Source organism: Rhipicephalus microplus, chromosome 9, assembly GCF_043290135.1.
Source record: "Rhipicephalus microplus isolate Deutch F79 chromosome 9, USDA_Rmic, whole genome shotgun sequence".
Classification (NCBI taxonomy): domain Eukaryota; kingdom Metazoa; phylum Arthropoda; class Arachnida; order Ixodida; family Ixodidae; genus Rhipicephalus; species Rhipicephalus microplus.
This window is the reverse complement of record NC_134708.1, coordinates 46,398,735-46,426,380: the sequence shown is the minus strand read 5'-3', so window position 1 is coordinate 46,426,380 and position 27,646 is coordinate 46,398,735. Positions and strand designations below refer to the sequence as shown.

Here is a 27,646-nt window from a genome sequence, read left to right as displayed (position 1 = left end):
GCTCGAGACTTTGGGCTTTCACTTGTTCTTGGGCCACGCAGTTTGTAGTGAAAGCGAGGTGGCCCTTGTCTAGGTTGTAACGGGCAGCCGTTGGCTGGTATACGTGTCGCACATCTTGATTTTCTGGTCTTGTATCGAGTAAACAAACGAGGCCTTCGTGATCTGATGAGCTCGTTAAAGTACGACAACAAAAAAAAACAATGCTTCCCTTTAAACATCGTACACAGCAACAGATGATGAGCCCCCAAGAAACCGCGCTGCAGCACGCGAACTGCTGTAGCTACCCAGGGAGGTACCCGGGCAGGGTGGGCGAGGGCGACAACGGCAGAAGTGACATCACATGAACACTATGTATACATATCACTATAGTGTACTAGAATATTCTAGTACACTATAATATTACATGCATGGCCGTGTCCACATATGCATGCAGGTTTATCCATTAGCAGTTAATTGTTTTAGCATTAGCAGTTACAGCGCCCCAGCACGCCGCGCTGTAATTTGCTCGAGGGCTCCGGCAATTTCTATCCCAGGGGCCCCTTTAACGTGCACCTACATCTGAGTACACGGTCTCTCTTACCATAGCATGTCTCCTTCATCGAAACGCCGGCCTTGATCCGATTCCTCAACCTACGGGTCAGCACTCCAACCATCGTGGCGGTAGCCAGGTCTCGATTCCGCATATTGCTCAGATTGCCGGTGTCGTGCCCAATATTCTTAAAGCAACGATCTTCCTGCTTGATAAGGGCATTGTTAACCCTTGCGCTATTCCTTAAAGGAAGAACAAAAACGCTTCTGAAAAACGCGTGCAACGTTTTAAGAATTCATGCGCTCGTCTCCATATTGATGGCAATACTACATTGCCTTTTAAAAAATGGTTACCTATTGATGAGCCAGTGAATGCGCCCACCCTTTGTTTCACGCCGTTTCTTGATCTTTTTCTTTTTTTCTCAAATCTTACTGCTTGATTGCTGTTCTACCTAAAGCTGGCTTTTTTGCAACATCATAACGCGTGTGGTGGAGCCTTTTTTTTAACTGCCTTCGATAACAATGTATTTTTTTTTTTCAGTCCTTAGTTTTTAAAATATATCGAACTAGGCTTGATGCGCACCGATCACAACGCAACATTAACGTGGCGATTCTTTCCGGCGTTCAAAGAAAGGCCGCTAAATGTGGAATAAAATACCATATGCGAACATGTGCTATCAGTGTAGAAGCAAAATTACACTAGCATGTGTTAAGAAGTGTTGTGACTAGTGTTACCAACCATCCCGGATTTCTCTGGACCCTCCAGACTTTTTATGCAACGTCCCGAGTCCCAGAACATCCATGTCGGGACACCTATACCACGGATTTGCTCCCCACCGCCAAATTTGCAACGCCCTAGCTTCTAATAATGTGGAGAGAAACACCACTCCTACACGAATCGCATGCACGAAGCAATGTCAAGGTGGCTCCTTGGAGCTTTAGCCACTTTAGATGAAGTTCTGTGGGAAATGCCCCAACTTTTACTAGTATGTTCTCTAGCATCCGAAAGTGCCACGAATAGAATGTAGCCAGCTCAAACACCACTTGAAGAGGCTGCAACAATAAAGAAAGATCCCGCAATACAGAATACTGACTTTGCAGGCTCCCTGAGGCCCGTTACATTTATTGTGGCTGTGCTAGCTTTGCTGCACTTATTGCGCAGGCCAGCCTAGAATTTCTTTTCTGATCACCACAATTTCTGGCACCTGGCAATCGCTTCAAAATACCACCTGATCTCTGGAAAGAGGTGTGGCAAAAAAATACAATGCACAAAGCATCAATCTGTCAACATTTTATTGAATTACTGAGCATCTCTATTTTCGCTTGTGTGTTTGACGTCCCGTTCACTTCATCGACCTCGCCCCAGCACTGCAATCATTTTCCTCTCTCTTCAAGGGGCCTTGCGATGCATAAAAGCGTTGCAGAGCGTCTTTAAGAGCGAGAAGCCTGTCTGCTCCAAACCTTTATGGCTTCTCGTTTTGGTGCCAATTATACATGTGGCGCATAAGGACACTTGACCTTGTAAAGGATGCATTGCAGTAGGCACAGGGATAGGGGCGCCTTCCTGCGTGTATGGGCATATGGTCTTTGAGGCTCTGTTTGCGCACAAAGGATGCATTGCAGTGGACACAGGAAAAGGGGCGCTCGTTTGTGTGGATGCGCATATGTTCTTTGAGTCTATATTTGCGCGAAAAGGATACATCGCAGTGAGCACAGGAAAAGGGGCGCTCTTTTGTGTGGATGGCCATGTGTCTTTGGAGGTTGAATTTGACTGAAAATGATGCACTGCAGTGCGCACAGGAAAAGGAACGTTTTGCCGTGTGGGCGCCAACATGCTTTCTCAAATAGAAGCTGTCACTGAATGTGGCTGGACAAAGGTGGCACTCAAAGAGGAACTCGCCCGTGTGTATGCGAAGGTGTGTCTCCATGTTTGCCCTGTCCTTGGTCACATAAGTGCACTGCCGGCACAAATGCAGTCCGTCTTGTACAGCCGTGAGTGACTCTTCCTTAAGACACTTGAAAGACAAAGAGCCTGCAAAACAACATGGTGAACAGGAAGGCAATGCAAACTAAGAGTCTCTCACCACATAAAAGTAGATTGCAGCACCACGCAAGCAAGAATGGTTGCCGCACTTCTATGAAAAGTATACATGTGTCCACTAGCATTCAATAGGTCTTTGTCACAATTTTGCCTGATTTGAGAAAACACTCTCCATTTTATTGCTCCAGGTTATACTGCATTTATTTATTATTTATCTGCATCACCTCGTAGGGCACTAAAGCACAAAAGTTCCCTATTTACCTAGGCACATGAAGAATTGACAGGGTGTGGGTATGGCCATGTTGGTTAGCATTTAATTAGTTTAGCACGCTTGTCAAACAAGGCAGAAAAAAAGAATGTTTCTTGCCATGTTTGTCTCCATATTTTTAACAAGTGTGCTAAAACAGCAAAACGAACAAATAATTTTGATGCATAAAAAAAAGCAATCTATATATACAATGCCCTATCGCATGTGTCTTAGACTCACTAGAGCGAACGGGCCACACTTCATAAAGTAAAGCATGAGCTGAGGCAGGAAAGATGTCATATCTGGCTGATACACTTCACCTCGATATAACGAACCAAGATATAACAAAATAGCAATGATAAAAAAATAAATGAAAAATAGTACTGCAATGGTTATAGTGTTACAAATGAACCTTTATAAAATATTTTCGAATATAACGAGCTTATTTTCGTGTAAAATGCAACATTGTTATAATGAGGTTTGAGTGTATTTCAAGGGTTTTTGGAGAGAGATCATTCGAAAAACACTGATACCGATTTTCAGGGTGACGGATATCGACGCTGATTCTGAAATGTTGAATTTCTCAGTTTTGGTAGTTGGCACATGGCGATTTAATAGACCGACACTCAAAAAAATGCCCGAGACCTCTCATCTTTGTGTAGCTCATGGACGTACTTATTGAGAAAGTGAAACAAACATGCAGGCTACAGAACTTCTTGTGTGAAGTCTGTGGGCTGCGCAAGTTCTTTCTTCCACGTGTTTGAGACCCCTTCTCTATGGCAAACTATTCTAGCTTCCATTACACGAGTGTTCACCTTGATAGCTAGGGCACGGAACGCACCACAGCTTCACTTAACTAACATGATTGCAGTTAGCTACCCTTCTCAACAGGCTTGCGCAGACAATTTACCCCAACAAGCATGGCCTCTAACATAGCACATTGCGAGAAATTCGACAACCAAAATTTATCCAAGTCAAAATCATGCAATTTTTTATGGCTGGAGAAAATATAGCAACACATAATCATGTGTTGCGCCAACATGCTTTCTCAAATAGAAGCTGTCACTGAATGTGGCTGGACAAAGGTGGCACTCAAAGAGGAACTCGCCCGTGTGTATGCGAAGGTGTGTCTCCATGTTTGCCCTGTCCTTGGTCACATAAGTGCACTGCCGGCACGAATGCAGTCCGTCTTGTACAGCCGTGAGTGACTCTTCCTTAAGACACTCGAAAGACAAAGAGCCTGCAAAACAACATGGTGAACAGGAAGGCAATGCAAACTAAGAGTCTCTCACCACATAAAAGTAGATTGCAGCACCACGCAAGCAAGAATGGTTGCCGCACTTCTATGAAAAGTATACATGTGTCCACTAGCATTTAATAGGTCTTTGTCACAATTTTGCCTGATTTGAGAAAACACTCTCCATTTTATTGCTCCAGGTTATACTGCATTTATTTATTATTTATCTGCATCACCTCGTAGGGCACTAAAGCACAAAAGTTCCCTATTTACCTAGGCACATGAAGAATTGACAGGGTGTGGGTATGGCCATGTTGGTTAGCATTTAATTAGTTTAGCACGCTTGTCAAACAAGGCAGAAAAAAAGAATGTTTCTTGCCATGTTTGTCTCCATATTTTTAACAAGTGTGCTAAAACAGCAAAACGAACAAATAATTTTGATGCATAAAAAAAGCAATCTATATATACAATGCCCTATCGCATGTGTCTTAGACTCACTAGAGTGAACGGGCCACACTTCATAAAGTAAAGCATGAGCTGAGGCAGGAAAGATGTCATATCTGGCTGATACACTTCACCTCGATATAACGAACCAAGATATAACAAAATAGTAATGATAAAAAAATAAATGAAAAATAGTACAGCAATAAGTATAGTGTTACAAATGAACCTTTATAAAATATTTTCGGATATAACGAGCTTATTTTCATGTAAAATGCAACATTGTTATAATGAGGTTTGAGTGTATTTCAAGGGTTTTTGGAGAGAGATCATTCGAAAAACACTGATATCGATTTTCAGGGTGACGGATATCGACGCTGATTCTGAAATGTTGAATTTCTCAGTTTTGGTAGTTGGCACATGGCGATTTAATAGACCGACACTAAAAAAAATGCCCGAGACCTCTCATCTTTGTGTAGCTCATGGACGTACTTATTGAGAAAGTGAAACAAACATGCAGGCTACAGAACTTCTTGCGTGAAGTCTGTGGGCTGCGCAAGTTCTTTATTCCACGTGTTTGAGACCCCTTCTCTATGGCAAACTATTCTAGCTTCCATTACACGAGTGTTCACCTTGATAGCTAGGGCACGGAACGCACCACAGCTTCACTTAACTAACATGATTGCAGTTAGCTACCCTTCTCAACAGGCTTGCGCAGACAATTTACCCCAACAAGCATGGCCTCTAACATAGCACATTGCGAGAAGTTTGACTACCAAAATTTATCCAAGTCAAATCATGCATTTTTTTATGACTGGAGAAAATATAGCAACACATAATCATGCATTCAAGAAGATTTAAGTTCCTCAAGCAACACTTCGCTTAAAACAAGGTATCGGTCGATGCTATATTTCAATATGTAGTTGCTTTGAAAGTATAATACAAAAACAGAGTGATGAGTGTACTAATTCACAAAGTAACAAGAGATTTTCTCTCTAAAGTTAATTGGAAATTATAGCTAATGTACTCCAATGCAAAAGCTAAGTTTCGTGGTAAGCAAGTTTCGTGGTAAGCAACTTACAAATGTTTTTCTGCTAAGCTGAACTCGCATAAACACATCCACTGTTCAACAGAGACGAGATTGCACTTTGCGAAATACCAAGTCTGAAGCAATGTTTTGAATAGGCATTCAGAGCTTGTTTATGCTGATCGCAGAAATGTAGACACCATAGTAAAATGCCCTGCTTTTTATATTATTATACATGATGTCTTAATGTCCAAAAATATACAGACAGTATAACTTTGCATAACCAATCAGAGGTCGCAGCCAGTAAAAAATTACACATTGCTTTCACAAACTAAAATACATATGGTAACGTAACAGAAAAAACACTATCAATGCATTTATGGTGGTGTCAGAAGTAAGCAGCTTCTTGGGTGCTTGGCAAAAATGGTGCACCTGTAAAACAATATATACTGTTAAGGCAAGCACAAATTTTCACGGTACACCAAACATTCTTTTACCCTTCCACCAAAACTTTATGCAATGGAACTCTTGAAATTATGTTTGAACTTTTAGTATTGCCACATTGAGCTACTATGTTTTTTTCTAACTAATACCAAGTTCAGGGAAATACAAATTTGAGTGCAGAAGTATAATGAGATATAGAACCGAGAAGCTTCAGTACTGCGATGCAGCAAAATGTAGAATGCAAACGTCAATCGAACCATATCAATGAACAACAAACTGTGCTTGAGGTCAGCCACGTGCGCTAATCATACAGTGCAAACTTGTCATGAAGATATGTCTGAATACAATGAAAATGAGCCCTGTGCAGTTTCAAGTTTGGCTGTTTAAAAAAGAAAGCAGTGAAAAAGGTTATGTGCGAATGTTGAAATGATGGCATTTTCAGTAGGCGTCTGCTCACATATATGTTAACGAGGAGAATTCGGCTTTGTAAGATGGAGCACATTTGTGATTTGTTGCCAATTAGCAAGTGCGAGAGACGAAGAAGGGGAAAAATGCCATGTGAAATGAAGGGCAGACTAAAGCAATGGAACATCACAAGTTGTCTGGCTTGAAGATGACTATGTGGGAATGGAGAATTACCATCCTTATAGTGGAAAGGCAATTGTTAAAAGGATACATAGTATTTACTCACGTTATAAATGCACTATTTTTACCTAACAATTGAAGCAAAAAAGGCGGTGAGTTTATTATACATGGAAAAATTTAATGAATTTTTTGGTGGATGAGCAAAAATGTGGCAATAAAAAAAGTTAGGTAGATGTTTCGTACGTACACTATAAACACAACTTCAGTAGTTGATGATGGTACATTGAGGTATGAGGTCTATTTTATTTTTCTATACATAGAAAAAAACCTAAGTAAAAGCAAAAGGCTATAAAGCCTGACGAAGGCTTTTGCTCCGAAATACAGTGTGGTACACAACTTAGACACAGATAAAACAACTTTTTATACAGAGACAGAAAATTGGCAAATTATAATCAGACAAATAAATGCTACACATGTGAAAAAGGAATGGAACAATATGCAGAAATTGAAGACAAAAATTCCATTAAATTAAAACATAATGGCAATATGTAGAATAGGTGAGATGAAATCACATATGCAGGCATATACATTTATAAAGCAAGCAACAAGAGTGAAACTGTACTGTTAACAATTAGGACACATTAAATAATAACTCACCAAAATATTTATATTAAACATGTTCAAGGCAATTATGAAGAATTTTGTGAATTTATTTTTGGAATTTTCTTTATTTAAATCAACTATAATTACAAGTTTATTGAAGAGACTGGGTATATGATAGTCAGTATGTTGCTGACCATGGGTGGTCCAAGCTCTCGGTGTTCTTATGCCAGGCGTACGGAGGCAGTATTCAACACACCGAGGAGAATCATACGTGGGCTATAGTTTGTTATTTTTTAATGTACAAAAATAACTTGTAATAATATACTTGGTTTGCTCGTAATATGAAATATTTCGAAAATAAGAGACGTGTGCTAAGATCTTGTGGGTGACCGTAGTATCCTTTGATTAGTCGTAGTACTTTTTTCAGTAACGTGAGTAATGTCTTATAGATCTGTGCTGTCGTTGACTGTGCTGCAAACTGTCCCCGCACCGCCCGCGCAATCCATAAAAGCGCGTCGCGGTTTCCCTTTCTCACAACCCCATATCACAACGGTGGTATCTGCTATGATCTCGAGAGGCACCCAGAAGCGTGCGCTACGACGTATTTTCCCAACACTGTGGCAACCACGCACCATGACGCTGCATTGACATTGCAGCAAGTAAGCGAATTTCAGCAAGCTACTACCCAAGTGCAATATATTATATATATATATATATATATATATATATATATGTCAATAACAAGACTAGTGACAAAATATGGCCTCCGCCTTGCTGTCGGCATGACAAGTGACAGTAGAAAAGGTAGCCTATATCTTGCATTTCTTGAAGTACGCTCTTTTAACAAGCGTGAAGGATGAATTCCAAACGAAGCCAGAATCGAGGGTGCTATACTAAGTTACGGAAATTGTCACGCTACTTTTTGGGCTACAAGGATTTTTTTATAGTTTTCCAGAAACATGAAACGCGATGGTGACAAATGGCCTTTCGCGACAGCCATGGCGATGGCAAACAAATCCTGTTGCCATCACTCTAAAATCGCGTGCTTGTGGTTGGGCCTTAAAGTAATTCATATTTGCCGGAAGCGACCGTTCCTTGGCGCAGGCAGTGTCGCGACCTTCGCTCGCTGTGTGCTTGTGAAGACACGTTTGCACTAGAGAGACACAGCAACGATCTTGGTCTGCCACTGTCTTTAGGAGTGTATTTTGTCTTGTCGTCTTATGTACAATGCAAAGACACAAACAGCCCGCTCATGGTCTTTCAAAGACTCTGCCCACACCTTGTCGAGCTCAGTCTTTCGTTGGCCAATTCTGTAGTCGCATTGGAGGCACACGCAGCGACACCGACTAAACTTGCACACCTGCACCTCATTTTCATTTTCAGTCATGGTCCCTGCTCTGCTAATGTCTCTCTCCGGCTACGGAGTGCCGTATAAGGGACAGGGGTGGTTAGACACAAAAGGAAAGGGTCTTCAGTTGGGTGCTCATGCTGCCTATTCAGATGCTGCGGAAGCCTCAGAGAGGGCATTGTTAACTTCCCCAAGATCGCCCTCTTCATGGTCGTTTGAAGCAAAGACATGGGGCCAATTTTCCCTCAGCCGCAGATCTCCCGAAGATATGCCGACGACAGGTCTGGAGACGCGTTTTGCTGATGTTTTCGATCTGTCATCATGTCACACTACGACGACATGATGTCTTTTGAGGCGTCATCGTCGGCCTAGTGTTCCCATGGGGTCTGGCAACTTTCGTCGGCCGATGGTCTGCGTCTGCCTCGTGTCTTCGTCGGGGTCATGTCAGTGTAGTGTCACTCTAGTGTATATGCACCTTGAGCTACGATATCTCTACACTCCCGCCATTTGTCAACCCTGCTGTGGCACAGTGATAAATTATTAATAAAAACAAAAGGCAGGGGAAAAAGAAAAACGAAAGGCGTATTGCAGCGGGCGAGAAGGGGGCCCGGGAAGCAAGCGGAGGTGGACCAGCATAATAAAACCGAAAAGATCCAATGCGCAAGTAGGCGTCAGGTGTCGGTCTGCAGGACTGCAGTGGAAGAATGTACGAGGGGCTGCACAGCGCTCCCTACCGGGCGGCAATTTGTGTGTTTGCTTCGATAAATAGCACGTACCCACTTTGGGTGATTGGAAAAGAATGCAGCGTCGAGACTGTTAAAAAGGTATTTTGGGTAAGGCATGGGATTAAAAACCAAAAATCTAACTACTAACACCACTAGATTGTATGGGGTGAGTTTACTTTGCGAGAAGAAATAAATAAATCCCAATTTTGATGACTGAAGTTCAGGGTGCATTTGTTATCCAAGTGCATTATTTATGCGCAAGTAAATACCAAGACTCTTTTAAGCATTGAATTTATTCTTTCTATACAGTATGAATGCAAATAAAAGACTATGCAACAGTTAAATAGCAATCATTATATTGGTATCAATGCATATATTACGAATACGTCACACGCACCTCATGCCCTTGAGCACTTTTTCTTTTTTCTTCGTACGCATACCGCCGTTAAGACGTGAACTTTAACTTTAGTGCTGTCATGATCACTGCTGGCCATGGAGAAAAAAAAGCTAAGGAGAGGTCCTTGCAATGCGAGCGGCAGGGCAAAAACTGTGGCGAGTCACGTGCTTTTCCAGGGTGGTTGTGGGACAAGATGGCGTCTTGAGAGCCTTGTAAGGGCGCCTTGCGCAGTGCATTGTGAGGGGGCCTATCCGCTCGCATTTGTAAACTCACCGCTGTGCACGCCAGCGGCTCCTCCAAGCTGGCGCCCCTTGCACATGCACGAACCGCCGTAGTGTGCCCACAATTGAGAGGAGCCCTTCTACTTTTCCCTACTTCCGGCTTCACAAAATGTGATGTAACATCCTCCCTTTAGTTTATTCCTTCCTCCATGAAATGGATTCACTAAAAGAGCTTAATTGCATCACAAATTCACTGCCCCCAAATTTTTCGAATCCGTTCAGTATGAGTGAAATTAAAAAGATTTGACGCATGCTGCAATTGCATTCTCTCCTCCCTTGTGCCGTCTAATGCGCTGGAAGCTAAGCAAAGAAAGATTGCACGTGAAAAGCAAATGTGAGGCGTGCCTCTCTTTTCACTTTTTCTCTATTTGTCTTTCCTTTTAGAATACGCAGCTTTGCGATCGCACATGTACAAGTCGTGGCCTTCCACTGCGACACATGTAACGATCAGTGCCTTGCTCAAATCAGACAATGGCTAATTTAATGGCTGTAACAAGTAATTAGCTTTTTCCGTCATTTGTCCAGAGAACAGAAAGCAATTTTTAGCCGACTCTAAGACTTTAGTGGGAATTTCAGGCTCACGAGTTCTCTGGAGCCTTTAATATCGATCGGCAGCGTTTTAGCGTTTTCGGACGATGTTTAAACAGTGCAACCGGGCCCCTTTTAGGCAGGCATGACCGGCTGTTCAAGAAGTTCTTCGCACCCTGAAGCGGCCATATTGGGAGTGTGCATTGAGCCTTAGTCTGCAATCCAGTTTGTAGGTCTATTCGTATGTGCTGTTCGTACTGTACGTGTATCGGCATTACAGGAGTCTAGCCATTCAAGTCCCCGTACGGATCTCGAACACAGCGCAAGCAGCATGTTTTTTGCGAGAGCACGGACCTTCAAAATGGCAACCCCGCCACTAGTGCTCCTCGTAGATGACATCAAGCCTTACTCAGTATAACAATAATATTTTCGGTATCGCATTCATTGCGAAAAGCTTAAGTGTATCTTCTGGAGCCGATCTCGCACTACTTATGAGATTGCTGGTTGAAGGGACTACTCCAGAAGCAGAGGCGGTTTTCGTGCTGCGAGTGTTCTAAATGCAAAGTGGACGCTGATAGCACAGAAAGTTTAAGAGCAGTCTCATAATGCGTCGAGATAGCATGCACAAGCGACTGCGCTCTTTGAGAAACGCAGCTTCCATTCTTGCAGAACGAATTAGACAACAAATGCGATACACCATCATGTTTAATATTTTTCAACAGTCAAGCCTGAAAAGCGGTAGGCATATGTGTAACATGACATAGCTGCTTCACAGTGAGCGTTCCGGCGCCAAGGCCTTCAGCGATGAGCCCATCACAGAAACCTATGCGTACTAAAACCGAATAGCCGCTTCTTCGACTTGGGGGCATGCTTTTATTAATGAAATGAAACGAAGAAAAAAAACATCCAAAAGATTTGAAAGGAAAAACATTCAAAGAATCTGTCTAGAGCATGCCTCCTTAAAGGGGTTCAACTGTAAACGCAATCGGTACACAGTAACGGAAGTAATGTTATTAGCCTACAATTTTCAAAACCCAACAGACGACGAGAAGAAGCGCCCCCTTTCGCATTTCACTATCTCACTGATGTCAGAGAGCGTTGCCAATCACCACACACCTCTCACAGGGACGTATCCTGCATGTAACCAGCTCAAACACCACTTCAAGAGGCCGCAACAATAAAGAAAGAACGGGTTTGTCTGGGAAATCCCACAATAAAAAAAAAAACTGATTTCAATGGCTCCCCATGGCTCCATACTTTCACAGTGACTGTGCTGCACTTTCTGCGCAGGCCTGCAAATTTTTTTTCTGATTACCTTTATTTCCAGCATCTGGCAATAGCTTCGAAAATAACACCTGATCTCTGAAAAGCCAGAGATATAGCAAGAAATATAATGCACAAAGCATTAATCTGTCAATATTTTATTGTTATTCATTAACTAAACATTAATTTGTCAACATTTTTGCTTGTGTGTTTGACGTGTTTTCTGCAGTATCGACCTAGCCCCAGCACTGCAACCATTTTTTTCTTTTTCTTAAAGGGGTCTTGCAATGCATATAAGCGTTGCAGGGCTTCTTTCGGAGCAAGAAGCCTGTCAGCTCCAATCCTTTATGGCTTCTTGTTTGTATGACAATTAGACGTGTGGCAAATAAAGTGGCTTGTATGTGTAAGGAATGCACCGCAGTAGGCTCAGGAAGAGGGGCACCCTCCTTTTGTGTGTACGGACATATGATTATAGAGGCTTTTTCGGTATCTAAAAGATGCATTGCAGTGTGCACAAATAAAGGGGCACTCTCCTGTGTGGACTCGCATGTGGCCTTTAAAGAGTATTTTTTAGTGCAAAAGATGCATCGCAGTGTGCACAAGAAAATGGGCGCTATTCTGTGTGGGTGCACATGTGTTCTTTGAGCCTCTCTCTGCGCGAAAAGGATGCATCGCAGTGAGCGCAAGAAAATGGGTGCTTTCCTGTGTGGGTGGTCATGTGTCTTTTTAGGTTACGTTTTGAAGTAAAGGATGTACTGCAGTGTGAACATGAGAAGGGCCGCTCTCCTGTGTGAATGCGTATGTGGCCTTTAAGAGTTCTTTGGCGCGCAAAGGAAGCATTGCAGTGTGCACAAATAAAGGGGCGCTCTCCTGTGTGGATTCGCATGTGGCTAAGAGTATTTTTGAGTGCAAAGGATGCATCGCAGTGTGCACAAGAAAAGGGACGCTCTCCTGTGTGGGTGCGCATGTGTCTTTTGAGTTTATCTCCGAGTGTAAAGGAAGCATCACAGTGAGCGCAAGAAAAGGGGCGCTCTCCTGTGTGGGTGCACATGTGTGCTTCGAGTCAATCTCTTTGCGAAAAGGATGAACTGCAGAGGGCACAGGAAAACGAATGCTTTCCACTGTGGGCACGAACGTGCCTTTTCAGGCTGGAATTGTCATTGTATGTAGCCGGGCACAGGTGGCACTCAAAGGGGCGTTGGCCTGTGTGTATGCGAAGGTGTCTGTTCATGTTTGACTTTTTCTTGCTCACATACGTGCACTGCCAGCAGGAATGCAGTCCGTCTTGTACAGGCATTGGCGACTTGCATTCCTCAAGGGACTCTAAAGACGAGGAGCCTGAAAAGCAACAGAGAGAATAGACTGCAGCACCAGGCAAGCAAGAATGGTTGCAGCCCTTCTGTGTATATGTCGATTAACATGACGTAAGTCTTTGTCACAATTTTTCCTTATTTTAGGAAACACACTTCACCCCATTGCTGCAGTTTACACTGTATTTATTTAGTGCTGTAATACCATTGGCATTATAGCACTAGAGGTTTCTTATTCACCAACACACATGAACAATCGATAAGGCATGGGTTTGGCCATATTGATAATCCATTTTACTGATTTAGCACACTTGTTAACTTTTTTTGTTTCATGTACAAAAATGGTTCTTTTTTATATGTCTCAGGAAAATAGTTTTTGCCAGTCTGAAAGTACTGCAACAGACACTGCAGCATAGCAAATTTTTCACACTGAAATGTTCTTTCGAAATATATTGTCGCGACGTGAAGACAGAGGTCGTACTTGAAGACGCTGAGAAAACAGCAGCGGGTCGGTCTTTTTATTAACCGCACGCGCCCGAGAGAGTTCCTCGTCTTTCTCGTTGTTGCGTTTTGCATAAAAGCGTGCAGATGCGCTGTCGCCTTCGTCTTTTTGGCGGGGTGCACGTGACATTTGCCTCCCTCCAAAAATGGCATCGTCCCGATGCGCAGTCAAGGCGCTCTACTCATAAAAACGCACATATGCACCGGCACACACAGGACAAATGAGAGTTAGCTGGACAAGTAGGGTTTCATCCGGATGACATGCACGATCTCGGGTGAGCAGTATCGGCGACTGGAACTGCAATCGCCGTCCGGAATAACTTCATAGTTGATATCGTTCAATCGTCGGGTGACTCGATATGGGCCGGAGTATTGTCGTAATAGCTTTTCTGAAAGTCCGCGTCGATGTATTGGGATCCAGACCCATACCTTGTTGCCTGGTTTGTAGGTTACCAATTTATGTTGTAGGTCGTACCGTTTTGCATCTTTGTGTTGCTGGTGACAAATACGCACACGGGCTAGCTGTCTGGCTTCTTCGGCGCGCTGACCAAATTCTTCGGAGTCAGCGTGAGTGTCGTCACACTCGTGCGGCAGCATAGCGCCCAACGTTGTAGTGACTTTGCGCCCGTGTATTAAACTAAACGGCGTCATTCCGGTAGTTTCCTGCCGGGCAGTATTATAGGCAAAGGTCACATAAGGCAAGATTTTGTCCCAGTTCTTGTGTTCTGTGTCGACATACATGCAGAGCATGTCTGCGAGGGTCTTATTAAGCCGCTCTGTTCGTTCGTTTGTGGGTGGTACGCCGTTGTACTCCGGTGAACTGTACTGCTGAGCCTGAGAACCGACTCCAAAAGTTCTGCCACGAACGCAGTTCCTCTATCCGTGATGAGGAAAGTTGGAGCACCGTGCCGAAGGACGACTTTTTCTATGAAAAAATGAGCCGCTTCTGCTGCTGTGGCCCTCGGCATGGCTTTAGTTTCTGCATAGCGAGACAAGTAATCGGTGGCAACAATGATACATCTGTTCCTGGTGGTAGAAGTTGGGAATGGGCCCAGAAAATCTATTCCGATTTTGGCGAATGGCTTTGCTGGTACTTGAATGGAATGTAATAAGCCTGCCGGGTGGCGCTTTGTGTCTTTGACAGTCGGCACATGTTTGGATGTGATGTTTCACAGCAGCAGGTAGGTTCGGCCAGTAGTAACTGTTTTGCAGACGGGACAATGTTCGAGTGTAACCGAGATGACCGGAGGTGACTTCATCATGGCAGGCTTCCAGAATTTCTTTTCGCAGAGATGCAAGGACGACGAGCAAGTATGGGTTGCCGGCGGGAGAAAAGTTTTTCTTGTATAGGACGTCGTTCCTTAAACAAAAAGATGGCACTCCTCTTGCAAAAACTCGCGGCACGTCTTCACGTCGTCCTTCTAAGAAGTCGATAAGTGAAAGCAGGTCAGGGTCACTGCGCTGCTCTTGTGAAATAGTGGCCGCGTTGATGACTCCTAAGAATGCGGCGTCCATAGACTCGTCATTAATAGCGGCAGGCTCGACGGGTGACCGCGAGGGACAGTCTGCGTCGGTGTGCTTCTTCCCTGATTTATAAATAATGGTCATATCAAACTCCTGAAGCCGAAGGCTCCAGTGAGCTAAACGGCCGAATGGGTCTTTCAAGTTAGTGAGCCAGCAAAGCGAGTGGTGATCACTGACGACCTTGAATGAGCGGCCGTACAGATTGGGTCGAAATTTGAGAACCACCCAAACCACGGCGAGGCACTCTTTCTCGCTAGTCGAGTAGTTCTCTTCCGCGCGAGAGAGAGCTCTGCTGGCATAGGCTATCAATTTCTCGGAGTTATCTTGCCATTGTATCAATACGGCACCCAGGCCTACATTGCTTGCGTCGGTGTGAAGTGCTGTTCGCGTTTCCTGGTCAAAGTGCGCAAGAACCGGAGGTGTTTGGAGGCGTTGGCGTAATTCGTTGAACGCTGCTTGTTCCTTTTTGCTCCAAAGAAAGGGGACATCCTCTCGTGTGAGCCGCGTCAGAGACGCCGCAATAGACGAAAAGTTGGTGATGAATCGTCGGTAATAAGCGCAGAGGCCTAAGAAGCGTCTCACTGCTCTTTTGTCATGCGGTGCGGGAAACTTTGCGACAACGTCGATTTTGCCCGGGTCAGGTCGAACACCTTTGTGGCTGACCACGTGGCCTAAGAAGCAAAGTTCGCTGAAACCGAAATGGCACTTCTCTGGTTTTAAAGTCAGGCCAGCCGAACATATAGCTTGTAGAACTGCGAATAATCGACTTAGGTGTTCCTCGAATGTAGCAGAGAAGACGACAACGTCGTCTAGATAGACCAAGCATGTCTGCCACTTCAGTCCTGATAGCACAGTGTCCATTAAATGCTGAAAAATGGCTGGCGCTGAGCATAACCCGAATGGAAGCACTTTAAATTCATAAAGACCGTCAGGCGTCACGAAAGCAGTTTTCTCAAGGTCTCTCTCGTCGACTTCTATTTGCCAATAGCCACTTCGCAGGTCCATCGATGAGAAATAGCGTGCATGCCGCAGCCAATCAAGAGAGTCATCTATGCATGGCAGTGAGTAGACGTCTTTCTTCGTTACTTGATTTAACTTGCGGTAATCTATACAGAAACGCAAGCTGCCGTCTTTCTTTTTAACCAATACCAGGGGGATGCCCAGGGACTCTTGGAAGGCTGTATTACGTCATCTTGGAGCATCTTCTGAACTTGCTTTTGGATCTCCTCACGTTCTTTCGGAGCCACACGGTATGGGTTTTGACGGATCGGTCTCGTATTTTCTTCAACGATGATTCGGTGCCGGGTCAGTGGTGTTTGCTTGACTTTCGACGTGCACGAAAAACTATTTTTGAACTGGTGTATCAGCTCTAGTAGGCGCTGTTTATCCAAGGCTGACAGGGTTGAGCAAATGTTGACAGACAAAGGTGTCGAGGCTGGGATGGTCGCCTCGTCCGGTTTCAAAGCGAAGCAATCTATGGCTTGGTCCACGTCGTCGTAGTAGGCAATCGCGGTGCCCTTCTGGATGTGACGACGCTCGTTGCTGAAGTTGGTGATGAGCACTTGTGCCCGCCCATCAATTAGTGCCAGAACGCCTCTCGCTATTGAAACACCTTGCGTAAGCAATAGCGTGTCTATTCGCTCCGCTATCACCTCATTACGGCACGGCCGTTCACATAACACCGACACAAGGCAGCAAGATCTCGGCAGGAGCATCAGATCATCGGCTACACGTAAACATTGCAGTTGTTGTTCAGTGATGGCGTCGACGTAAGGATGGGCGGAATAGGTGACGATACGTTCTGGAATGTTGATGACAGCACCGTACTCTCGCAGAAAATCCATACCCAAAATCAACTTTTTACAACAGTCCGGTAAAATGACAAAAGTGGCGACGAAGTTCGAATCATCGATTACGAGCCGAGCGGTGGATTTACTAGTTGGCGTCTTTAGCTGTCCACCAGCACTCCTTATGCTAGGCCCACTCCACGGCGTCTTGATCTTTTTAAGGCGGTCGGCGAGCTCTTGTCTCATAATAGAGAAACTAAACCATCCTAATTAATGTCTTGACTCTCAATCGTCCCAACTGCAGTCATAACTCTCGCCTTATCTCTTATGGTGGTTCGGGCCGGCCTACGTGAGGCCCCTGACTTGGCTAGCTCGTTGCCCAAGTGCAGTCGGTCGTCGATCCCGACGTTCACTCCGCAGCTCAACGCGTCCGTCGGCGCCTGTGCGTGCAGGCCATTGTCGCTGACGCTCGTAGGTCCCTTTCGGGCTACTGGTACTGTCGACTGCTTCACCCGGCGTGGCGTTCCAGTGTTGACGTGGCACTTCGGGGATGGCCTTGGGTGGCTCGCTTCCGAAAAGGGGCTTGCTCCGGGAACGCTCGTCCTCGCTGGGCGTGGCGGCTGCTTATCCGAAGAGCCTCCTTTCGATCACTGCCGATTTCGCCGGCCACCTTGAGACGGCCACGTCTCAGGCAGCTGACCTAAACGCCCATCGCTCCCGTCGCCAGCGCATGCCAAGTACAATCCTGGCAGGCTCGCCAACTGTCACAGATTACGGGGTGTGGCCCCGGTGCGATGGACTCAGTCAGACTCGAAAACAGAACAAACATTTATCAGAGAAAAAAAAAACGGGACCCTAAAATATCTGCAAATGTACAAAACCACACAAATAACTTTACACTATGAAACTTGCCACAACTAGATTAGTGACTAAACCGTCCTAATTAATGTCTTAATTCTAAATCATCCTAACTGCAATCTTAACTCTCGCCTTATCTCTTATGATGATTCGAGCCTGCCTACGTGATGCCACTGACTTGGCTAGTTCATTGCCCAAGTTCAGTTGGTTGTCGATACCGACGTTCACTCCGCAGCTTGACGCGTCGGTCGGCACCTGTGCGTTCAGGCCGTCGTCGCTGACGCTCCATGATAGTCGTACCTGTTGACCTCGTAGCTTCAAATACAGGTTAGCAGTAGTTGGAATCGAGTAAAAATATTTCTATTGAAAGACACGACTCACACGAGATATATTTATTAAGAACTTGCTGTGAGACAGATTGTAGTAGCTTATCTACAAAATCATTTTAGCAAAATTTTCAAGAATGTGCACAATGTTAAACATACACAAGCACAAGAGTGTTGATTGCCAACCGCTTTAGCCTAACACAAGGCTTTGCAGAAACATGCATAATTACTCTATACTGCCCACTGAAATGAACATTGCAATGAAACATGCACAGCTGGCTGGTCACATCTATGTACACATGAGATGGATTAAAAAATAATGGACTAAAATTACTACACAAGAGAAACTTCAAGAACAGTTCAATGGACTTTCATATTCACCAGTGCTTGTCTGTCAGTAGTCCATGGCAAAACCTTAAAGTATTTTTTCATAGCACATGTTGATGGTGGTGCTGGGAAAGGGATTCACTTATTCTGCTTTGAGGCTTGTTATCTCGCTATTTTGACTGCCTATGCACAATTTTATAGACTTCCACCTGCATTCGAGAGCTTCCGGTCTGAGCCGCCCATTCACAACATGCAGCCAAGGTTGCATAGATGCAATTTGAAGAGAGTGTAGCTGTCATAACTTTTTGTATTACGTGGGTATTACTTGTAATTACAAATTACGTAGTTATTGCACAGTTGGTTAAGCCATATGTGTGAGCGGTAATTCATATGCCATATGTACTACTATGTACAAGCGATAATTCAACAGAATTGGACAACGAAATCAGCAGAATGGAATACCTACTTGCAAGGTATTCTGGGCAACTCAAGGACTTGTGCTTAATCCTTGCTCTCATGCTTACTCCGACGATGCAGATTGTGTTCCCTTTGCAGATTCAGAGGCCCTGCTCTACGTCAGAGTAGAGTGCTCGCTCACATAGCCCATGAGATGCTAGGACTCTGCCATTAGAATTCAACATTACTACACACTGTAACATAGAGTACTACAGATTGATGAAAAACAATAGCATAATAATGCTTAACCTACCTATTAAAGCTGTAGAATATGAATAAAAATGATTATTTATTACATGCCTTCATCACAATGGCCCTCCTTATCATACATCTCTTAGCATCCTCCTTCCAGCATGGGTTAATGATGTCATGCGTGCAAAAAACTTTACGATTTCATTGCCACCTGCGTCTAGCACCCATAAAAGAATCATGTGCGACTATAGCAATCAAAAAACGACTCAAGGCAACCGATGTTCACACTTGCGAGCAACTTATATGTGTCGTCACACTTAATTCACATCTGTTCGCATTGCCATTGCCCCGTAAGGTATGGCGACATCCTATTCCCGCACATCTGATTGGTTTAGAGGTTTGCGACTGCAGCCATGCAATGAAGAATCAAGCAGCCCGTGACTGACCCACATCAGACTGCTACAAAAGCGGCCTTCTGCGACCATTTGAGTGCGAAAGAGCTCTTAAGGCTATTTGACAGCAGCTGTCACAACTCATATATTATCTCTTTATATAAAATAGTGACCCTGAAGGCAAAATTAAACTGCTGCCAACGACCTTATAACACAAACAAAGTTCTCATCCATGGTTGCTGCTGTTCAGATTTATCATTTAAACTATGACTTCCATGACATTTTTCAAAGTGCAGAGAAACAAAGTGGGCTTGCAGCAATACTGTGATAGTGACAGACTGCAACACTCCGTATTCCTTACAAAAAGACTTCATATTACTTAAACAGAACACCTGACGATTGACATCAGTTAGTGAGACAAGGGCCCATATTGTGAAACAGTCCCAAAAGCAACAATAATGCTTTTGGTGACATTGGTGACATTTTGGTGTCATTGTTGCACACGTCATTGATTTATGAATGACTGACAACACATGGGTTAGCATATTGTAAGAGTGCCAAGCGACCAAGGCGTGGCGCTTTCCTGGCCTGGCCACTTCTACGCAGTGGCCAGGCTTGGCTGTAGCTACTTTAAATATAAAGGGTGTTGAAAGTGCTTTCAACGTGTTTCATGCTTAAAGCATAGAATATTATTTAAAGAATGCTGCTTTGCATGCAATATATTTTTGTTCATAGTTTAACACAGCATACTCAGAGTTCAGCTGTAGCGTGCCATCACAGCAGTATCATGCGAACATCTTATCATTTTGCCGGCGAGCAATAAATCATGCAAGCAACGCATATTTCATGTACCTGGAACATACAAACCACAAAAAACACATGCTGGCAACAGAAGAAGTACTGAAAACAAACCAAGCTAATCCTCATTGAATGCTTCAGAATAAAAATGCTGCTGAAATAACCAATGTCTGAATACGGGAAGCTACCATCTATGCCTCTGAAATGCTAGACTTCACCGCCAAGGGGCGGTGATAAAGTGTGCTAATTTATTCCAAGCATGTCAGGAGTACCATAGAGCTGCATCACACCGGCATAAACCTTAGAGAGCACCCACACATCTTCTATTGTGCTCAATAGCCAAAGAGCCCCCACCAAAGGCGACACTTTTGCAACTGTCACTTCTGCGACCTTTTCAGGACATGGCTCCAGATAAGGATAATCCTCTTATTCAAAAGCACGATGTCGTGCCAGTTACAGCACATCCAAGCATACACATAAGATAGTTATTGCAAGGCCAAAAACAGCCTCCCGCAGAGCAAATATGTGCACCTCACACAACACCAAATACATACACTTAAACGGGGCAGTATAGCACAGACAGCATGAATGTTAAAACAAACGTATACATTGTGACGAGCAGCTGAAAAAATTCTCCCTACCGTTTTGCTGCACTGCCCACAACGACACCTTAGCAGATATGGGAGGCAAGTATCAAGTTGGTATGGCCTTCTACAATATTCTGAAAACCTCACAGTGCTCAATTCATCGCACTACTTTTGTACTGTCGTTCTTTACCAGGTGCTCATCACCCTGAGATCCACCAGCTGAAACGCAGTACTATGTGCAGTCCCTTCCTTTTAATTGAATGCTCGAGTCGTGGCGCCCGTACCAAAATAGAAGTTCAGGTAAGCTGATAGAACATACATGTAATTTATAAAGGCACAAAATACAGGAAGACCAGTAGAAAGATCGACAACAGCACTGTTTTCTACTGTCAGTTCCCTTCTTTCTTTGGGCTCCCATCATTAGTGCTGTTCTAATTTCCAACCTTAACCAACTAGCCTGTCTTTCCAAGTCTACTTGCCACTGCACTGCTCATCAGTAAAAATTGTTCTAAAAAACTTTCTGCAATTCATTTTGCGACTTTCGCTAGACAGCTACCATTAAGGTACATGAACATCCTTCAATGGTGCCCAGTAAAAGCAAGGGTCAAGGCTCCTTGATTTTGGAAAGGCATGACAACAGCAGTATGACTTATCACCGCATGCGTCTGTAGGTTTACTGTCAAATTTGCAGCCCAGATACACAGCTTGCCTGAGCAAGTCTTCCCCATGATAGCCAAGTGCTAAGTAGATCCCATTTTTCTTGATGCTGGAAAAATAGAAGCTCTGTCAACATAATGAAAGGCTAAGCAGCTTCGTACACATTGACAACTTGGGCAGTATCAAAGACTGCTTTGTGCTTAACCTTGCCAGAGAAATGCCCACAGTGAGCTTTGCCGTGTGCGGCCGTCACAGATGCTAGTGCACAGAGAAGCCGACGCCTAGAGCTGTAGCCACCAATATCGCCACAGTCTGCGAGCTGGTTGTTTTGATCAAAGCACATTTCAGAGTGCTGTAGTATTGTAGTGTACAAGCAAAGTCACGTGATTTCATTTCGTATCTCATTTGCTCCCTTAAACTATAAAAAAAATTCCCGCTTTGCACTTACGTTGTTGTGAAAAATTGGATCAGTCTTTTTTTAATGCTCTCTACAATATGACAAAATGCACATGGCTCTAAAGTGAATATTAAATATTTTGCAGAATTGTTCTTTGATTAATAGTTAAGCACAATATAGAATAACCTAATAAGCACCACATGATTGCAAAGCATAATGCATTAATTTCATTCAGTTGTAAATAACGACTTCTTATTAAAAAAAATTGGCCCCGGATCTGCATGGTACATTACAATTGCCGTTGAAAGACGATAGTATAGTGTCTGGAGAGAGTGAAGAAAACATTTAGTTGATGTTCTGCACACGACAATCGGTGAATGGTATTCTGGAGGCGCTGCGTTAGAGTGCCTCGAGCGTGCAGCGGAGGCGAACAAGCGCATTGAGGCACGTTAGCCACCACGAGCGCCATCTGGCAATTATCTTCGAAAACGAAGGAAGGCCTGCGTGCCAGCGGAGAAAGATGCGTGCCATTCTCAGAGGCGATAAGGTGTAGAACGCAAAGCGACGGGCAGATGCCACCACCGTGTCGTTTTAGCAAAGCGTTGGCAACACTTGCCTTTTTGAGCCCCGCGTCGCACTGTCAGCGCAGCGTGTTTAACACTACGGTCCTTAGAATTACTTGTGCGGGCCTTCACTTGTATAAAGGCACATATACAAAACATCGACGTGTTGTTATGGTACCTCATATATGCACGATGATTGCTTTTTAATTGACAATCGCAGAAGTATAAACGCTGAATCTTGAGCAATATTGGTGGACGCTGCGGATGAGGTCGACTGTTCGAGGTATCGTTAAGGGTGGACAAACGGACAAATGTAGAGACAGACAGACCAAAATTTTTTCTGTCAAGGGTCCCCAAGAAAGACTATCGTCTTTAATATTTAGTTGTTATATGAAACACCCTGAACTCTGCTGCATGCGCTTGTGTGTGTGTGTACCCACACAGACACATGCACACACACACATTTCCATCACTCGATTTATTGGCAGGTGTTGGCATTGCCCATAGACTGATAAGCCGCCAAGTAGAATTCAGGGCCATTCTTTCGAGGAGGGTTAGTAGTTGACACAATGGCAGCACAACGCAGCTGCTCCCTCTTTTTTTTTTTTGCCTTTATAACATGAAATGTGGGAATGGTTATCGGTCTACGAACTGTCATCTTTAACATAGAAGCTTGGGCGTGTTGGTACAATTCACGACCTAATGTACTCCTAACCAGCTCAGGTGGCGGGGTTCCTATGGAAACTAGTGTCACCGCTTTCGTTCAACTGCTCACCGTTGATGACGCTACCTAAAACCTGTTCATCTGATACACTACGGCTATTTGGACAGCGCTAGAGTAAGAACGGCTGCATTCTGTGAACTGCCAGCATATATGCGACTATTTTTTCACTTAGATTACTGGTCAAGTGAGCTGTTCAGTGCCATTAAGTATTTATTGCACATTGATTGACAAACGTGGGAACCTGTAGTCTTACATGGTGTAGGACAGCTTGTGTGATGGTCAGCTTGTGCGAATAATTACAAGGAATTTCTGAAAGACCTCTAGTTTATTTATTTCCCAACTATTTTTTATTCTTGCATAATAATTACGCAATATGACTGCTCTGTTGGCCAAAGGTGACGAACGCTGAAGGTGACGCCAGTGAACAGGTGCCGACTAGCGCCATGCTACTCGTCGCTTACGGCCCAAGCGGCAGAGGGTACAGTCGCAATATTTTTTGGAGTGAACACAGGCGGGCGTGGCTTGCGGCACTACTAGCGTCATTTGCCGACACGTCACAGTATCTGCGCGCATGCGTGAGGAGGGTAGCTTTCCTTCGTGCGCATCACGTCACCGCTGCGCTCGTATGTCGTCTGCTAACTGATTTTCAACATCTTTGGTGTTCGTATTATTATGGCTAATAAAGCTTAGATGCTTTCAGTTCAATCGGCGCACTTATTGTGCGTGCCGTGTCACTTGGTTTTCGTCTTTTTCCTGCGTTCTTGTACAACGAAAAAGCAAAGGAACACAATTGCCCGAACGGTCATTTGATGTACGTTCAACAAAAGATGAATTAGTTTAAGGAAGTTGTATCGTTAATCTAAAATAGCTTGCCTCGATGTTTCATTAGCATTTTGTCATGTTCCCCTTTGAAAAATAAGAGCACTGCTGCCATTCTGGAAGGTTGTGAGAAGTACAGTGCTGGCACAAAGTAATGATGCACTCGAAGATTTCGACACTCTTGACGAACTTTCAGTTTCTCCGCAGCCGCCGCGTTAACAGAGTGCCGCACCATAGCCTATTTTATGTATATTGCCATATGTTTTCACAAATGCTTAAGCTTGTCAGAAGAGCACCGCAACCCGGCAATTTTCCGTGTGCTCGTTCATAATAAGTTCTGCAGTGTGCCCCGGTGCCAAGCACAAAATGTGCATCCGGGAAAGCACCCAGCAACAAATCAACGATGATCTTGAAAACATGTTTATTTTGTTGAGACGTGTTGAGAGGACGACCCACTGTACGAAGGCTTCGCCACAATTTGTGAGTAAGGTGGAGCAAAATTAGAAGTTCAAAATTCTTGCCACGTTGAAGCACCCTGCTTTCCTACTGCCGTGCGTGTGCAGCAGACGACACGCGCTAGCTCGCCTGACGCAATGCGCGCGACGGTATCATTTTCGCAGCCCGGCCGCATGGCGCATGAGCGATGCTTCTGGGTGCCCCCGCTTAACAGCGCTCGGAGCTCCGAAAGCCTAATGGCGAATTCTACTGAGAGAGCAGGAGCACTGAAAAGCACGCTTAAAGTGCTCTCTTGAGACATGGCGTGTTTCAGTGGTCGAACAGGTGCAGGAGCACTGCCATTCATTGGTAGAGCAAGAGTGCTCTACCAATGTGCCGAGAGCAGCCAGGCGCAGTTTGTAGTGATCTCGCCTGAAAAGCGGAGTCACACTCGAACGTCACAGTTCTCGAATTTTTCTTTAGCCGGTGAGCGCGGCGGCAATGGTAGCAACCATGTGTAGTTTGACACCCCTGTTTTCTATGGGTGGCTACGATGACAGCTGGACGCCTGCCAAATGGGTCATTTCACAAACATACTAGGTACTAGGATAATAAAAAACACATGGCTGACCGATTTCACGCATATTTTGCTGCTGCCCCAAAGAGAATATCCCGAGGCTTGGAATGTTTCAGTAACATTACTCTACTCGTCACCTTCTTACCTGCCCTCCGAGAGCAGGGCACATTCCAATGGCAGGTTGAGTGGCCCTGCTTTCAGTGCTCTGCCCCCCACTCCTAACTGCCCAGCCCCTCTAACTCCTGTTCCCTCAATGAAATTCGCCACAAGGTCCCTAGATGAAACAAGTTGTTTTGTTTCATCTAGAGACCTCATGAAAGCCAACGGCTCCCATATTCACCCCCAAAAAGATTGCGACTGCACAAACTTGACGTGGTGGGCGCTGGAGAGGGGCTATCTGGGCAGGTCAGGAGTAGAGTAGGTCGTGGTATAATTCTTTATAAAGCAAATAAAGCGCGAAAAAAACGAGTACAGCCACAAACTTTTAACCTGGACGCGCGATCGTCGACAGCTCAGTCGATATAAGCATCTAACTCTTTTCTTACCGTAGAAAACTGGTCTTTTCAATGGGTGTCTACATGATATTTTTTTTTATCAAAAACTGTTGCGTGTACAATGGGTTCTTGTACATTTAAATGTAGCCCATTCACGCGTTTTTCTAATGCAATAAAATTCAAAGCAAACAACCTCATACTGTTTCATAATTTATTTCTGAAATTCGAGGAAAACAAAAGAAAATGTACAATAGAATATATAAAATTGCTGTTACACATTACAACATTTAGATTGAAACAAAACTGAAATATACAAATGGCAGCTTATAATACCAGGTATAATATTTCCAAATTTCAACATTCTCGAATAAAAAGTATATTTCTCGCGGGCCCTCATCTTAGCACCCATGACGCATGTACCACTTGGAGAAGCAGTTGCGCATGGCGGTAAAGCAGAGATGTGCTTTGCAGGTGCTACAAAGAACATTTGTTTTCACTTCCTTCTTGGTGTTCTCGTAGCACAACTTGCAGTTTTTTCGGCTGCCAACCTTTTCCGGCTTGTGCCGAATCCAGTCGGGTGGCAGACAAGAAACTCTGACAGGTTGGTCATCATTTAGGTTCAAAACTCCCTGGATGAGCATCTCTCGGAAGAAAGCTGATCAAATTGGGAACTCAAATTTAGCTCAGGAATGTCTGGATGCTGTTTGCGATGCTCTTGAAAAAGAATAAAGCTATTTATGCAGGCTATCTCGATACAATGGGAGAACAGTGTTTTCCTCATCATACGCGTTTCCGAAAGACGTATGTGCCAATTATCTGGTCAGATTTGTCTACCCCCAACATGCCTGCATTGTAGTCATGCACTAACAAGGGCTTCCTTATTGTTCTCTCAGTCCATCGGTTCCCCACTTTTTGACATCTTTTTTTGCCAAAACGTGTTCGTTCGCTGTGTGGATTGTACTCATTACATTTACTGCCTTGTCGTCTTTCCACTGGAGAAACAAGATGTTTCCATCCCTGACCCACCTAATGTGCCCCCGCTCAGCCTTCCTTTCCCATTTTATTTCAGATCGCCAGGGAAGCCTCGGTGATCTTTTCTTGTCGTTCCACATGCCAGCGTACGTTCCGCATTGCAGGAGATGTTCGAATAGGTTCTTTGAGGTATAAAAATTGTCCATGTAACTTTTGTACCCTTGTTGTATTTTTCACAAAGTTTACTGACAAGATCAAAAGCCAATCAATGTGGTCCTGGTGTACCCCTCTTAACTGTGTAGACAAAGAACTGTAAAGTATACCCTGTTTCAGATTCAGCGAGAACCCACCATTTGTAACCACACTTCGTCACCTTATAAAGAATATAGTGCCTAATTCCCGATCTTGCTTTCGGTTTCCCCGTTTTTTTCATCTAGTGCAATGGATTCCCGTGGCTGGAAAAATGGTGCAGACACCTCATTGATATGTTGAAGCAGTGGCCACACCTTCCGCAGTTTTCCGGCTGATGCAGTGCTCTGATCTTCCGGATCAGAGACGTGCAAGAAAGCGGGGAGAGAAAAGAAACGCTTCCTACTCATGATTTGCGCTGGAAGGAGACCACCGTATATTGACCCAGTGTTCCAGTACATACGAAGGCGTGGCACTTGCACAATACCCATGTAAATGAGGGGTGCAATGCATCACAAAATCTCCGGCGGCGGCGTGACCTCAGGCCAAGAGCCGTCTGCTTCTGCGTAGCTGGGTTTTTCGAAAATTTTCAACCAAGCGTACTTGGTGTACTGACAAACAGTTGAGACCAATTCGGCAGTGAAAAACATCATAAACATGTCCAGTGCACGTTTAAAACTTCGCGTCTCGCTCAGGCGCGTAACATCCAGATGTACCCCAGGTGTTCGTTCACGTAAGAACTTGGCTCTGCATGGTGCATTCGGCAGAATATCGCCTCCATAGGTAGTTGACACCCTAGTAAGAAAACGTTAACAAGTGTCGTCACTTACAAAACACGCTCATCACTTCCGAACCTACACTTACTTTGACACAGGGGTTGAAGGTCCGGGCTGTGGAGATGAACCATCGCTGTCCGAGTCGAAATCTGATGATCCAACTTCAACAGAGTCCTCACTACAGCTCAAACCAAGATCATGAGCAGTGGAGGCAGCAGAATCACGTTTCTGGTCGGCGGCGGCCGATGCGCTAAACGCAACGCTACCTCAACGCCTCCTGTACTTTGGCT

General features: G+C 44.4%; 1 protein-coding gene across 6 annotated transcripts; it reads right to left on the bottom strand.

Annotated features, from left to right (window-relative positions):
- Positions 1-1,804: 1,804 nt before the first annotated feature.
- On the bottom strand, positions 1,805-27,646 carry LOC119163782 (uncharacterized). Of its 6 annotated transcripts, none has more exons than XM_075873553.1 (4): positions 27,445-27,607; positions 18,795-18,949; positions 3,925-4,056; positions 1,805-2,560 (listed from the first exon to the last, which is right to left on the bottom strand). In XM_075873553.1, exons 2-4 carry the CDS (start codon positions 18,844-18,846, stop codon positions 1,992-1,994), a joined length of 753 nt encoding a protein of 250 aa, XP_075729668.1. In that variant the 5' UTR covers positions 18,847-18,949; positions 27,445-27,607; the 3' UTR covers positions 1,805-1,991. The 6 variants fall into 6 exon arrangements, 4 of the variants coding, with proteins under 4 accessions (XP_075729668.1, XP_037271749.2, XP_075729669.1 ...); XM_075873554.1 differs by adding an exon at positions 12,952-13,033 and having other exon boundaries at positions 2,452-5,953; positions 27,445-27,646; XM_037415852.2 differs by lacking the exon at positions 18,795-18,949 and having other exon boundaries at positions 27,445-27,629.

Coding starts and splice junctions, on each gene's coding strand:
- LOC119163782 (XM_075873553.1), bottom strand. CDS start 18,846: ATGAGAGCAAGGATTAAGCACAAGTCCTTGAGTTGCCCAGAATACCTT. Junction 4,057..18,794: donor TTGCCCAGAATACCTTGCAA/GTAGGTATTCCA, acceptor GTTGTTTTGCAG/GCTCTTTGTCTTTCGAGTGT. Junction 2,561..3,924: donor ACACCTTCGCATACACACGG/GCGAGTTCCTCT, acceptor GTTGTTTTGCAG/GCTCTTTGTCTTTCAAGTGT.